The sequence below is a fragment of the Clarias gariepinus genome, chromosome 3 (assembly GCF_024256425.1).
Source record: "Clarias gariepinus isolate MV-2021 ecotype Netherlands chromosome 3, CGAR_prim_01v2, whole genome shotgun sequence".
In the NCBI taxonomy this organism is placed as follows: Eukaryota; Metazoa; Chordata; class Actinopteri; order Siluriformes; family Clariidae; genus Clarias; species Clarias gariepinus.
This window is the reverse complement of record NC_071102.1, coordinates 12,448,692-12,462,788: the sequence shown is the minus strand read 5'-3', so window position 1 is coordinate 12,462,788 and position 14,097 is coordinate 12,448,692. Positions and strand designations below refer to the sequence as shown.

At 38.8% G+C, this 14,097-nt stretch overlaps 1 protein-coding gene across 5 annotated transcripts in view; it reads left to right on the top strand.

The window, feature by feature from the left end:
* Positions 1 to 8,496, top strand: part of rnf111 (ring finger protein 111) — a 48,813-nt gene extending 40,317 nt beyond the window's left edge. For 2 of the 5 annotated variants that reach the window (XM_053492079.1, XM_053492078.1), the window contains exons 7-14: positions 994 to 1,240; positions 2,394 to 2,763; positions 3,380 to 3,505; positions 3,766 to 3,883; positions 4,235 to 4,312; positions 5,505 to 5,600; positions 6,413 to 6,516; positions 6,981 to 8,496. In XM_053492079.1, coding sequence (XP_053348054.1) covers positions 994 to 1,240; positions 2,394 to 2,763; positions 3,380 to 3,505; positions 3,766 to 3,883; positions 4,235 to 4,312; positions 5,505 to 5,600; positions 6,413 to 6,516; positions 6,981 to 7,098 — 1,257 coding nt within the window. In that variant the 3' untranslated portion in view covers positions 7,099 to 8,496. Of the gene's footprint in view, positions 1 to 990; positions 1,241 to 2,393; positions 2,764 to 3,379; positions 3,506 to 3,765; positions 3,884 to 4,234; positions 4,313 to 5,504; positions 5,601 to 6,412; positions 6,517 to 6,980 lie in introns of all 5 variants that reach the window. The other 3 variants (XM_053492077.1, XM_053492076.1, XM_053492080.1) reach the window with 2 other exon arrangements.
* The last annotated feature ends 5,601 nt before the right edge of the window (positions 8,497 to 14,097 follow it).

The window sequence follows — 14,097 nt, the reverse complement described above, 5'->3', positions numbered from 1 at the left end:
GAAATGGAAAAAGAGCGGCTCAACTTTTTTTTGTTACACGTGTTATGCGCTGAAATGCCCCCCTGCCATTAAGTTAGTCGTGCTCTTTAACCAATCAGATGTGACCTCGCCATTTCAACCAATCATAACCTGCCAGGAGCGCAGGCTAAATCCTGTTTACATGAAATAAACCTGCTCCCGAGCAGGTTCAAGCTTACAGATATGTTGCTATGACAACAAATGCGAGAAGCACATCAAAGAATGAAACAATGCAAGATCAGGACAAATCCACAACAATCAAATCCAGCGAACTGAGTTAGCGACGTACGAAGAACGGACCTCAGGTCTGCTGTTTTATTTATTTTTAAACCTTTCTCTTACTTGTAAATATTATTAACTCAAATCATTATTCACCAGTTAAGAAAAAATTGCAGAACAATTTGAAAACATATTTAAATTAAGCTGATGGTGCGTGTTTAGAATTATATTTCACAATAAAAGTATCACTGTGGCCCACAAGTTATTATAACCTACATCATTAAGACTCTATGTTCCAACCCTTTAAAGGTTTTGTGTGTGGTTGCTCCTCTGTTACAACACAACATTTAATAATGCAAGGGGCGTTTTAGGTTATTATGGGGTGGGGGGGACCAGACAGGATGTCCAAGACAGCGTAGATTCCATGTGGAATGCATTAGGTGAAGCATGGTGAATGATGGGGTCCACAGCTACTGCTCAGATATGCACAGACAGGAGACAGCTGGGTGAAGCGTACTCATGTCTTATACATCAAAGAATTGAATCGGATTAGGCTCAGGACATCTCGTAGAGAGGTTTATAATGTTCAATTTTAAAATGTTAACAGCTGCTTTATTATCAGCTTATTATTTGTTTGTTTACTTTAACAAATTATTAATGAGACTCTGATACCTGGCCTGGTTTAGTTCCTTTCTACATTTCTAAATTTTCCCTTTACCTTTCTTTTTCTTCTCATGCCTTTCTCTTTCCCAGCAGACCCTCCCAGTGGATCTTAGTAGCAGCGCTGTACGTAACGGTGGCTCCACCAGTAGCAGTTTCGGCAGCACCTCCGCCTTCGACCCGTGTTGTCCAGGCAATACCTCTCGGCCTCCTGCTTATGTTTCCCAGGCTACTCCAGGTCCAAGCCAGCCTAGTGTAGTCGACACTTTCAACCCGGCCATGGTGGCTCAACCACAACCCCAGTCTCAGCTTTCATCCTGCAGGCACTACATTCATCCGCCCTGTAAGTCTTCCTTCATTCAGTTCAGCACCTGGTTGTGGCATTAATGACTCATCATAGTGCATTTTATTATATAATAATAGACTTTCTTGTTATTTAATTCAAATCACTGATAAAAATGAACCTGCACTAGATTGCCGTATTGTCTAGGTAAAGAAACAACATGAAATTAATAAAAAGTTAATTAATAACATAAAAATTTATTATTTTAAGCTTCATCATGTTGGACATGGGTAGCAAGCACCTTTAAGCCTGAATGTTCATTCAAGATATACACTAACTAAAATAAATGAACCATCGATGCAGTACTTGTAAGCATGTCTGTACTTCGGGACAAGAAGACTAGTTAACATGCAAACCATGCTAGACTCTGGTGCCCTTATTTTGGTTGACCTGAAACAATAAGCATATCTCAAAGTCATACACACAAAAGCAAGAAAACAACATTGTTTAATTAGTTTAAGTGAATATACTGCTGTGGATGTTGCACTGTTCAATAAGCAGTCTTTTATGTGCTCTGCTTCTGTGTGGGCATTTCTCTGAGGGGGGTGGGCTGAGGTCGATGAAATTTGCACTCGTACCCAACTCCAGCGCTGATGGTAATTAAGCAGAGCACCTGGTGTTTAATGTGTTAATTGCTGTAGGTAGTGTGTGGCCAGCAGTCAGCTTTAATTGCCACTTTTCCTCAGAATAGAGGCGTGTAGAATATGAATGAGTGCATTGCATTCCTGGTGGGCCTGTGTTTAGAGGGATAATAGCTAATAGCTGCACATTAAAGCAGCACCTGCCTTCTCTTTCGCTCCTTACCTGTATATCTACTTCTCCTTCTCTTGCGGTCTCTCTCTCTCTCTCTCTCTCTCTTTATTTTTCTCTCTGTCAGATTCATTTTAGCGTTCATCTCTTCATTTCTCTCTGATGTTTGCTGTTGCTGCGGCAAAAGGAATTCAGATCCCCCTTCACCACACACTCTCAGAGCTCATGAAGGCTGCTACTTACCAAACGTTTAATGCTTAAAAGAGCTTTTCTCAAGGTTTATTTCTTTTTAGATATTTTTTTGCGATTACCAAGAAGAACCTTATATGTATTTCTCAGAAATAAACGTGTTAAATTCATATTGTGAATACCATCTGTATGCTTTTTTTTTTTTTTTTAACAGATGGTTCTCTATCGCGCTCTTTACACCATCAGTCCTCGTCGTCATGTCCCCACTCTCATAGTAACCCCCCTCCCCCTCCTCAACCTCCTCCCCAAAATGATTATGTCATTCCCCACCCTGTGCTCCCCTACCACCACACCCCGTTACCCTCTCACGGCCCGGGCCACACTGTGCCTACTGCCCCCCCGCCTTCTCTCGGCCCCCACCTCCCAGGCTCTGCTGCTCCCCTGCCACAGCACCTGGCCCCCGAGCACCAGGCGCTGCAGCATCACCTGCCTGTGTTGGGCCCCAACGCCGTGCAGAGGCTCCACCAGCATGACATTTTGCAAAGGATGGAGGCTCAGAGACGGAGGATGATGCAGCATCCCACGTGAGTGATACCAGGCTTTTACTTTCTATTAGATCTTCTGTATGTATGTCTCTGCATAACTTAGTGAGAAATAGCTTTTTGTATAATTCTGTTATGTACGTTTGTTATGTAATCCTCGATTGCAGTTATGGCCAATTAGTTCCTAAAGCGCTGTTGAAGTAATTTATAATCATTCATCTCATGAAGCAGATGTGTTTCCATCTTAAGCAGCTTATTAATACTTACCATCTCTGAGGCACGCGACTGTTTCCTGTTCTAGGTTTTTTAAATCACTCTGAGTGGGTGTATGTATATATTTAACTGATATGTGTGTAATTCAAGCGTAAAACTCCATTTAATTTACATACGCCCACTTGGATGTGAAGAAGGAGTTTGTGAAAGTGTTTGTAACAAGAATGTATAGAGGATGTAGAAGGAAAAATAGACTCAGAGCGGTGTGATTTTAGCAGAGTGCATTTGCAGTGTGCACAGCTGTTGCGTAGGTAACAATTTGGCATTTTAGGGGAGTATATTGTTCTGTGTTTCTTTTTTTTAAATAATGCTTAAAACTGTGATTTTAAAGCTTTTTGTTTTATTATTATTGTTTTTTTGTTTTGTTTAATTCCCTCTTCTACAGCCGAGCACACGAAAGACCTCCCCCTCACCCTCACAGAATGCACCCCAACTACGGTCATGGACACCATATCCACGTACCCCAGACCATGTCCTCGCACCCACGCCAGGCTGACCAGAGAACCACATGGTAAGACAAGCATGACATTGCTGTCCTGTTTTTGTTTTTTCTGTCTATGTAAAGTGCTTTATCAGTTGACTTCACATGACTGTCATCTCATCAGTTGAACTGTAATGTGGTCATCCACATTTTCAGAAGCAAAATTTGAGCACTAGCACCAAAAATGAAAAGTAGCATCTTTTTTTGTTTTTTATTTTATACACTATTGTATTTTACCCAGGTTCATCATGCTTCTGTATCTGATGTCGCTAAATGTCTGTGTGTTTCAGGGAGCTGGGCATTGAGGCTGGCGTGACTGTAGCTCCGTACCCTACAGGGCATTTGCATCCTCATCTCCCCCACTACCATCCCCCACCCAGACTGCACCACTTCTCCCTCCCTCTGATGGTGAGTACCTCTTCCTCCCCCCCCCCATCAACTTCCTGGCATCATTATAAACATTAACGAGAATTAACGTAAAGGATTGGTGTAGGTGCAGATATCTCACATTTAGAGTAGTCTGCTTCGGCCCTTACAACATCTGGTGTTATTATTATTAAACTTAGTGAATTGCATTTGTTATGGACAGTAAGCAGACCTTTTTTTGAGGTTGTTGTTTTTTTTTCGGTAAATAACTGTATGTTCCCCATAGACCCTGATAGATAACACCAAAGTATTCTGAGGTTTTATATGTCTGATTTTGAAAAATATATGTTAATATTAGGTTTTTTTTTCTTTTCTTTTCTATGTGTCCATCAGCACCCTGCCATGTCTGAGGTTACCTATCCTCACATTCGATACATCTCATCTAGAATGACATTTGGCCAAACCTACGAGGTGAGGGCAGACATTTAGGTGGAATGGTTTGTTTAAAATAAAACTTCACTCAGTCTTTATACACTTGCTTTAAAGACATTTTTTAAGCAGTGTAACATTTTAAATAAGCCCTTTGTGCAATAGCAAGGTAGCCTATTTTTTTTTTTTTTTTTTTTTTTACAGATTTAAGGTTAATGTAGAACTAGATTAGCATTTACGTAACTTCCAGCTTTTTAGTCCAGTCCCACCTTCAGCATTTTTAAACATCACTGCCTGCCATCTTGTGGAAATATTACACGAAGGGGGGGAATGATTCCATTTTATCAACGTTTTAATTATGTGTTTGAGGCATAAACATCTAGAAAGTATTCGTCATCATGAAAACAGGAGATTTTGCTGCTAACCTCCTAGTGCTAAAGAAGCAAACTTTTGTTAGTACGAGGGGCACTAAAGTCAAACTGGAAGCTTTGATGAAATTTCTCATAAATGATGTAAAACCGATTGATATTTACAGTACTGTGATGAGACTCAGTAAAACATTTGAATAATGCAAACATTTTAAAGAAGGCTGATCCAGGAAGAGGTGTCTCAGGGCCCACTGCAGTTGTTAGCGTGAACATTCACAGAGTAGAACGCCTGATCCTTAAAAATTTAAGAATATTCCGTTGCCAATTTATAGAAGAGACATATCTGTGTGTGGGAACTGTACACACAAACAACACTTTACAGGAACTTGCCTGGGAGTTATTGACCCATCCCCCATACAGTCCTGATGTCACTCCATTTCCACATTTCTGCTTCCTTGATGGAGTTCTTGGAAGGCCAGGGTTTCAGACATGAGAAATGCAGGCTGCCCATGGCTCTGGTGTACTAAAAAAACTTTCTACCTTATTGGTATCCAAGCACACAGGTATTATATATAGAAATAAGGGAAGTTTTTAACCTTCATAACCGTGTTGTGTTATTCCGCACAATAAAAAGTACCGATTTGACTTTAACATATCTTGTAGATTTTATTTGATGCAAGGGAAAATTGTGTAAAAGAAAAAGTTGAATGTTTTGCTAAATTATTCTTGTCAGAAACATCTTTTGCTACCATAAATGTTTCAAATATTAGAGCAATGCACACACAATATAAACTTGAGTAGAAAAGAAGTCTTCAATTAAAGGACTGTGTCTATGAATCTTTTATTGACTTATCTGTGTTCCGTAGGATCTGCTGCATTTAGAGGAGCGGCTGGGGACTGTGAATCGAGGAGCCTCTCAGGGAACTATAGAGAGGTGCACTTATCCGCACAAGTATAAGAAGGTGAGCGCTTGTAACATCATTATTGTGACTGTTGGTCAGACTCTTGACCACATTCATGTTCCAGTACCACGCATTTTTCATGTGTGTAATGTCTGTTCTTTCTCTGATGTGGGATTTGAACCTGCTTACAGGCAGGTTTTGTCCTGTTATGTTATTTCCAGTGTATTTAAACCATTAAGAAACTACATATAAACTATGTTTATTGCTAGTTACAATATTAAGTGACCATGCTGATTTAGGATTTCACAGCTGTGAGATAGAGAGCGGCGACGTTAGTGGCCCATAATTCCAAGTATAATACACACTACTGTAAAAACATGAACATTTACTGCAATTTTCCCTTAGAATTAATAAAGTACTTATTCATCTGTTACATTTGGCTAAAACACTTTGCTGTTTAGTTCTCAAAACCAGCTTGAAGGCAAACTCTCTCTCTCTCTCTCCAAGTACAGAAAATGCATCTGAAGTCTCAGCAAGTCCCTTGCAGATGTGATTTATAGAAGGGGAAAACTGGTCCATAAATATATGCTCCCACCAGCCAACCCTGTACTCATTTTCCTCAGTTTGTTGAATATCTGGATGGTTTTTATAACTTAGCAGACTGTTATTATATTTTTATGGTCCAGTTGGTTTCAGGGTGTGTTGGCATGCTAAGGGCTTTGCTGTACAGCTTGTTCTCTGAAATAGAGAGCACTTTCTAATAAAAAAAAAATATTTTGTAAAGGTCCCCTGTGATGCCTGCGTGTTTATGTACTTGTTAGATTTTTGTCCTTTTTTTGTGAGATGTGTGTAATATATCCTCCTGTCTTCAGAGAAAGCTGCACGGAAAGCAGGATGAGGAGGAGGGCGCGGAGGAAGACACAGAGGAGAAATGCACCATCTGTTTGTCTATACTGGAGGAAGGAGAGGACGTCAGGTAAAGTCTCTTTCTCTTAAATTGTCTGTCCCTATTATTGTATTTCTGGGTGTCTGTTGCCGTGCCTCTTTGTTTCAGTTTCTGTCTGTTTCTTTCTTTTTTTGTTATTCTCTGCTTTGTCTGTTGCTTTCTTTTTCTGTTACTATTTTTCTCTATTTGTCACCCTCTCTGCTTTCAACTCTGTCGCTTTCTCTTTCCATCTGTTGCCCCATCACTTTCTCTGCTGTCTGTTGGTGTCTTACTCGGTCTCCATTTCACCCTGCATCCTGTCATTCTGCTTCTCCTCCTGTCTGTTGCACTTTTTCCTGCTTGCTGTCTCTATCACCATGTCTCTTTGTGTTCTCTTTATCGCTTCATTATTTGTCTGTCTCACTCCTGCATTCTCCCTGGATCTTTCTCTCATTTACGTCCGTCTGTTGCTGTTTGTCGGACTTTAAACTTGTGTGTGTGTGTGTGTTTTGCAGGCGCCTCCCCTGTATGCACCTCTTCCATCAGCTGTGTGTGGATCAGTGGCTCCTCACTAACAAAAAGTGCCCCATCTGTAGAGTGGACATAGAGGCGCAGTTGTCCTCTGAAAGTTGATGCTGTTTTTTTAGTGACTTTTTTTTTGTTGTCGTACTGTTTTATGTTTTTTTTGTTTTTTTTTTCCAGTAACACATTCAACCAAAGATGGCATGAATTACCTGTGCAGATCCAATACCGAAAAAAAACTAATTTAAAAAAAAGAGAAAAAAATAATTGACTGCCAGCTACCATAGTACCAATAATGTTAGAAATTACATTTTCATTAAGGGTTTCAAATTTTATTGTATTTATAAAGCTTTTATGTAGCTTTTAATCGTTTCACAAGTGTCATAGTATATTATTTTTATTTTTATTATTATTTTTTATTTTGCATGGATCCTTGCAATGCATTTCTTTGCACATATAGATGATAACGGGCCTGTCAGGCTTTACAGACTTGCAGGCAAGAAGAGCTGCTCTGGTAAAGAAGCATTTTTATATACCTAATGCCTTGCTTTACTGGAATAGAATATCAACCTCCATTATAAATCATTGCAGGACTCATTATCAAGTGTATTAATTAGGTTCATGGTTTAGAAAGTGTGGTCTGCGAATTATTATTATTTTTTCTTTTTTTTAAGCGAATCAACACATTCCTTAATTAGGAAACGAGATCATGTTTGAGATGAGCTCTTGTTATCAGTGTTCACCTTCACACAGCGTTCATAATCACTCTTCTCTCCCCTGGGGATCAGCAAACCTTTGTGTCCTGATGGATCCCGCTTTGCACCTCAACCTCAGCATCGGGTAAGGGGAGGGTGGGTGGGGGCACCTGAATGTCACCTGTATCTGTTTTTAGTATCATTACAATCAGAGCTGTTAGGTCACATGCTCTGTCTGAACTGTCACTGCTTGGTCCAGTGTGGCAACTCTGTCACAGTCACCACACAGCCTGGAGGAATTCTGAAACTGAGTATTGATTTCTTCATGCTTTTCCTGGATTAAATTTTTTTTTCCTTTTGTCTCTTATCCCTTCACATCTCCAAAAGTGACTTTTAAAGGCTGATTACTCTGTTCAGATTAACACAAACGCACACACTCTCATGAATGCATTCGTATTTCTCTCTCACTCTAGAGCTGTGCAGCAAACTGTCGTCTCATGATTTTCTTTTGTTTTCTTTTTGCTGCTGTGAAAGCCTAACACTAATATTATTCTTAACTAGCTAACTTGCGTATACTTGCACATGAGAGACAAAAAAACAGGAGTGCATTGAAAAAGAAGTGTGCTAAGGACATGGATTTGCTCTGTTTGCTGAGTTTTGGGAGGGGAAAAAATTTAATTTTGAATGGAGTGTTGGAATACAGTACTTAATGGCAGGTATCCATGCGTTCATAGACTTAATGATCCCAGGGTAATGCGCCTTGGGATTTACGTTAGTTTTAAAATAATAATATTAATAAAGTTAGGTAACTCTTTATGATGTGTTGTGATTCATTTATAATAAAATGGTACATGCATCTCATACATCATGAACTCTACCTTTAAAAAAAATGCTAACATAACAATGAATTAATTGTACACAGTCAGGTCCATTTGTACATCAACTTTTTTGAAAAGTTTTACAAAAGTTTTTTTTTTTTTTTTGGATCTCTACCATTCTATTTTGAAATTATGATCTTTGAATATGATCTTTAAGGTCAGCTTGATGTTGGGGGTATTTACATCCGAAGTTAAATAAGTCAACACTGTAGAACACTGCAGAATGTTTATGCACATTTTATGGCCTGGTGTGTGTCATTTTTTTGTGTTTTCACTCACAAGTAAGGAGTTGAAAAGGATAAGTTGATTCAAGAGTGGCATTTGCTTTTAGAATCGGTGGTTGTTAAATCGCAATAATTTCAGCAAGCTGTTGCACTCAGTGAATCAAGCCATCGTTAGGCTGAAAATAAACCCATGAGTGAGCTAGCAGAAACCTTAGGTGTGACCAAATCAAATATTTAGTACATTCTTAAAAAGAAAGAACGGAGATGATAAGGTTGTGGTAGAATTCTCTCACTGGGGAAGAAAAACCTTTACAACATTCCACTAGGGTTAGGTGGGTGTATTTGCGAATTCCAACTATCATTAAGATTTTACCGGAGGAAATGGAGAAGTGTTTATTATAAAACATAAATTGTTGGTAAGTCTTAAAAACAAGATGCGCTGACTGGGGCTTGCCAAAATCGTTTTTGAAAAAATCCACCTAAGAATTATGGAAAGAAAAGAGTACAGTGAAGGGAAGGAACTGCTCACTGGCCAAAGCAGACCAGCTCTTTATTTTCAGACTAGCTCACTTGAGGCTAGTGTAAATGGCATTGTCATGTACAGTATAAATGCCAATGTAATTAGTTGACTTGAACTTATTTACAGTGTGACTCCTAACCAATGCAGCAAGAGACATTTTAAGTGTATGTGGTTATAGTATTATTTGTTAAGGAGTCAGTAAAGATTTACCTGAAGCTTACTTTAAAAGCAACCCATGACAGCAGGCAAAAAATAAATTGACTGTAATGGCCTATTCGATCACCTGACCTGAATTCAAATAAGCATGTGCAGTGCATCTTGAAAAAAATCAGAATATGGTGGAAAAGTTTTTTTTTTTTTTCTTTTCAGAATTTAATTAAAAAAATGTTAAACTTATGTTCTAGATTCATTATATGTAAAGTGAAATATTTTAAACCTTTTTGTTTTAATTTCTATGATTATGGCTTAAACATCATGAAAATAAAAACTCCAGTGTCTCAAAATATTAGAATGTTATTTTGGGTTTGAGTAAAGTACTATTCATACAGTATACATATTGTGTATTTCTTGGTCTAGTTCAATACATGCATGGGAATGATTGCTGACTTGACATTTGTCCAAAAGATGTTTATCGACACCATCCCCACAAGGAGGGCAGCTACAGAAGGTGCTGAATGACTGGAACGAAAAAGCACGGTAGGAAAAGGTACACAAGCAGCAAGGAGGACTTGCAGGTTTTAAAAGATTAAGTGAAGCCAATTCAAGAACTTCACAAGGAATGGAATGAGGTTAGAGGCAGTGCATCAAGAGCCACCAGGCACAAGAAAGGGGCTACAACTGTTGCATTCCTAGTCACCAACCTCAACTAGAGACAACGTCGGAAAGGTGTTACCTTGGCTATCATAATAAAATTTGCATCTCATTGGGAGGTCAAGGTCCCAGCGTCTGGAGGAGCTGGATAGAGCTTTGTGGAGATGCCGGTCTCCTTTTCCAGCAGGACTTTCAGTGCCAAAACTACCGCTAACATTTCTGACCTGATTCTCTAAAGGGTATTGTGAAAAGAAATATGAGAAACTCCTGATTCAACAATACAGCCCAGCTGGAGGCTGCTATCAAAGCAACCTGTATTCACATAGCTTCTTAGAATTCTCTCAGAGAGCTCCTATCTTAGCTTAAAAGGTCTTAGCTGGGAGTCCACTCTGAGTAACAAAGGTACAAACCCTTTATCTTAGTGAGGAGGTGTGGTTGACCCTTTTGAATATAGAATATACAGGTCTCAAATAATTAGCACATTGCGATAAAGGTTATTATTTTCTGTAATGTACTGATAAACATTAGACTTTCATATATTTTAGATTCATTACACACAACTGAAGTAGTTCAAGCCTTTTAATTATTTTAATATTGATGATTTTGGCATACAGCTCATGAAAACCCAAAATTTCTATCTCAAAAAATTAGCAAATCATGAAAAGATTCTTTAAACGAGCTATTAACCTAATCATCTGAATCAACTAATTAACTCTAAATACCTGCAAAAGATTCCTGAGGCTTTTAAAAACTCCCAGCCCGGTTCATTACTCAAAACCGCAATCATGTAAGACTGCCGACTTGACTGCTGTCCAGAAGGCCATCATTGACACCCTCAAGCAAGAGGGTAAGACACAAAAAGAAATTTCTGAACGAATAGGCTGTTCCCAGGGTGCTGTATCAAGGCACCTCAGTGGGAAGTCTGTGGGAAGGAAAAAGTGTGGCAGAAAACGCTGCACAACGAGAAGAGGTGACCGGACCCTGAGGAAGATTGTGGAGAAGGACCGATTCCAGACCTTGGGGGACCTGCAGAAGCAGTGGACTGAGTCTGGAGTAGAAACATCCAGATCCACCGTGTACAGGCGTGTGCAGGAAATGGGCTACAGGTGCCGCTTTTTTCCCAGGTCAAGCCACTTTTGAACCAGAAACAGCGGCAGAAGCGCCTGACCTGGGCTACAGAGAAGCAGCACTGGACTGTTGCTCGGTGGTCCAAAGTACTTTTTTCGGATGAAAGCAAATTTTCCATGTCATTCGGAAATCAAGGTGCCAGAGTCTGGAGTAAGACTGGGGAGAGGGAAAGGCCAAAATGCCTGAAGTCCAGTGTCAAGTACCCACAGTCAGTGATAGTCTAGGGTGCCATGTCAGCTGCTGGTGTTGGTCCACTGTGTTTTATCAAGGGCAGGGTCAATGCAGCTAGCTATCAGGAGATTTTGGAGCACTTCATGCTTCATCTGCTGAAAAGCTTTATGGAGATGAAGATTGCATTTTTCAGCACGACCTGGCACCTGCTCACAGTGCCAAAACCACTGGTAAATGGTTTACTGACCATGGTATTACTGTGCTCAATTGGCCTGCCAACTCTCCTGACCTGAACCCCATAGAGAATCTGTGGGATATTGTGAAGAGAAAGTTGAGAGACCCAAGACCCAACACTCTGGATGAGCTTAAGGTCGCTATCGAAGCATCCTGGGCCTCCATAACACCTCAGCAGTGCCACAGGCTGATTACCTCCATGCCACGCCGCATTGAAGCAGTCATTTCTGCAAAAGGATTCCCGACCAAGTATTGAGTGCATAACTGAACATAATTATTTGAAGGTTGACTTTTTTTGTATTAAAAACACTTTTCTTTTATTGGTCGGATAAAATATGCTAATTTTTTGAGATAGGAATTTTGGGTTTTCATGAGCTGTATGCCAAAATCATCAATATTAAAACAATTAAAAGGCTTGAACTACTTCAGTTGTGTGTAATGAATCTAAAATATATAAAAGTCTAATGTTTATCAGTACATTACAGAAAATAATGAACTTTATCCTAATATGCTAATTTTTTGAGAAGGACCTGTATGATAATAGAACAGACAGTGAAATCATAATGTTTGTATATGAATAAATTGTATAAACATGGCTACAGTCTACTTTATGCAAAGTTTTTGTTATAAGCTACAGTAAATATCTGAAAGATAATTAAACAGCCAAATGTTGAAAATGTGTCCACTTTTGAAGCAACCAATTTCCAGGCAGTAGTTACTATATTTAAGTTCTTATATTTATTTACCATAGTGATTTTATTACTTCGTCAATCTAAAATTAATCCTATTTTAGCTTGATGGGAGCAAAATGGCTCACCTTTTACTAATTTTACATGGTTGCAGGACAGTTTATTTAAGTTGCATTTTGGATGGTATGTGACCAACAATTCAAGAGGAAAAAAGTATAACAACAAGAAAACCAAATTGGACAGCAGAGCAGTGTTTACTTTTAGCTTTACGTTTAGTGTTTGGGGAATATTTCTTCTTTCCTCAGCTATCGAAACTTCTAACTAAGGCTCTTAAAAGTCCTTCTCTCTACTCTTAATAATTTTGACCTTTGGAACTGTTTTTCTTGTGTTTTTGGATCTTTTTTTTTTAATCTTTACTAAGGTTTAGTCCTAAATTTAAGGGAAAATTCTAAGAAAATTTCATAATTCTACGATTTTTTTTTAGAATTTCATCACTAGGAGCAACTTTTAGGCTTAAGAAGCTTTGTGAATACGGGCCCTGGGTCTTTAGTAATGCCTTAGCAGTGCCACAGTCTGACCACATTCATGCCATGCTGCACTGATGCAGTAATTCATGCGAAAGGAGCCCCGACCAAATACTAAGTGCATAAATCAATATTTATTAATAATAATAATAATAATAATAATAATAATAATAAAAAATAAAAAAGCCTTGCAATACAGTATTTCACTTTATAATTAATGGATCTAGAATATATATGTATTCCAATTTCCTAATTAAGAAATATACTACCATTAAATCTTAAATTAAATTATGTAAGTACAACATTAAAACCACTCGTCTAATACAAGTATAGTGTACCTTGTGCTGCCAAAACAACTATGACTTATCGAAGCATGGACTACACAAGACTTCTTTGTCACATTCTTTAAACCATTCCTAAATAATTTTTTGCTATTTTTTACACTGTTATTAGGGAATAATGCCATTAAGTGGTGTACTCGGTCTGCAACAGTGGTTAGGTAGGTGGTACACTTCAACTTACCATTCACATGAATGCCAGGAGTTTGCATGCAGAAATGCAGACTAAGTTAACTGGCATTGCCAAATTGCCCGTAGTGTGTAAATGAACGTGTGAGTGTGTGTGCGCCCTGCGATGGATTGGCACAAAATGGCCAGATAGATAGATAGATAGATAGATAGATAGATAGATAGAAGTGCTCTTAATAAAGAGATCTTTTAATTAGTATATTAAAGTTCTGTTGCACTTTCTGTAAATATTTTATATTTTTTAAAACTGGTGGCCTCGCATTTCCAGGGGCTAATCGAGTTTTTGATTCCCGCATCGGGTCTGTGTGTATGGACTTTACATGTTCTCCGTGAACTTAGTGGATTGCCTCCAGGTACTCCGGTTTCCTCCCACAGTAAAAGGTCATGCAGATTAGACCAATTGGCATTCCCAAATTGTCTGTAGCAATAATGAGTGAGTGAGTGAGATATTTATTTAAAAAAATATACATATAAACAAAATAAACAGATAAGTACAACAGCCCAGACGATACATAACAATAATTATAATAATACACTGGATTTGGATACCCCTGTAATATGAAGGCAGAAAACAAGGGCCTAATAAATTATATATTTCATTAGCATTCACAAGCATTCAACTTGCCCCCCCCCCCCCCTTCGATTATACGTAATGACGTCAGCAGGTTTTTGAGCGTAGCGTGCTTTATGACGTCGTCGTCGTTGCGCCG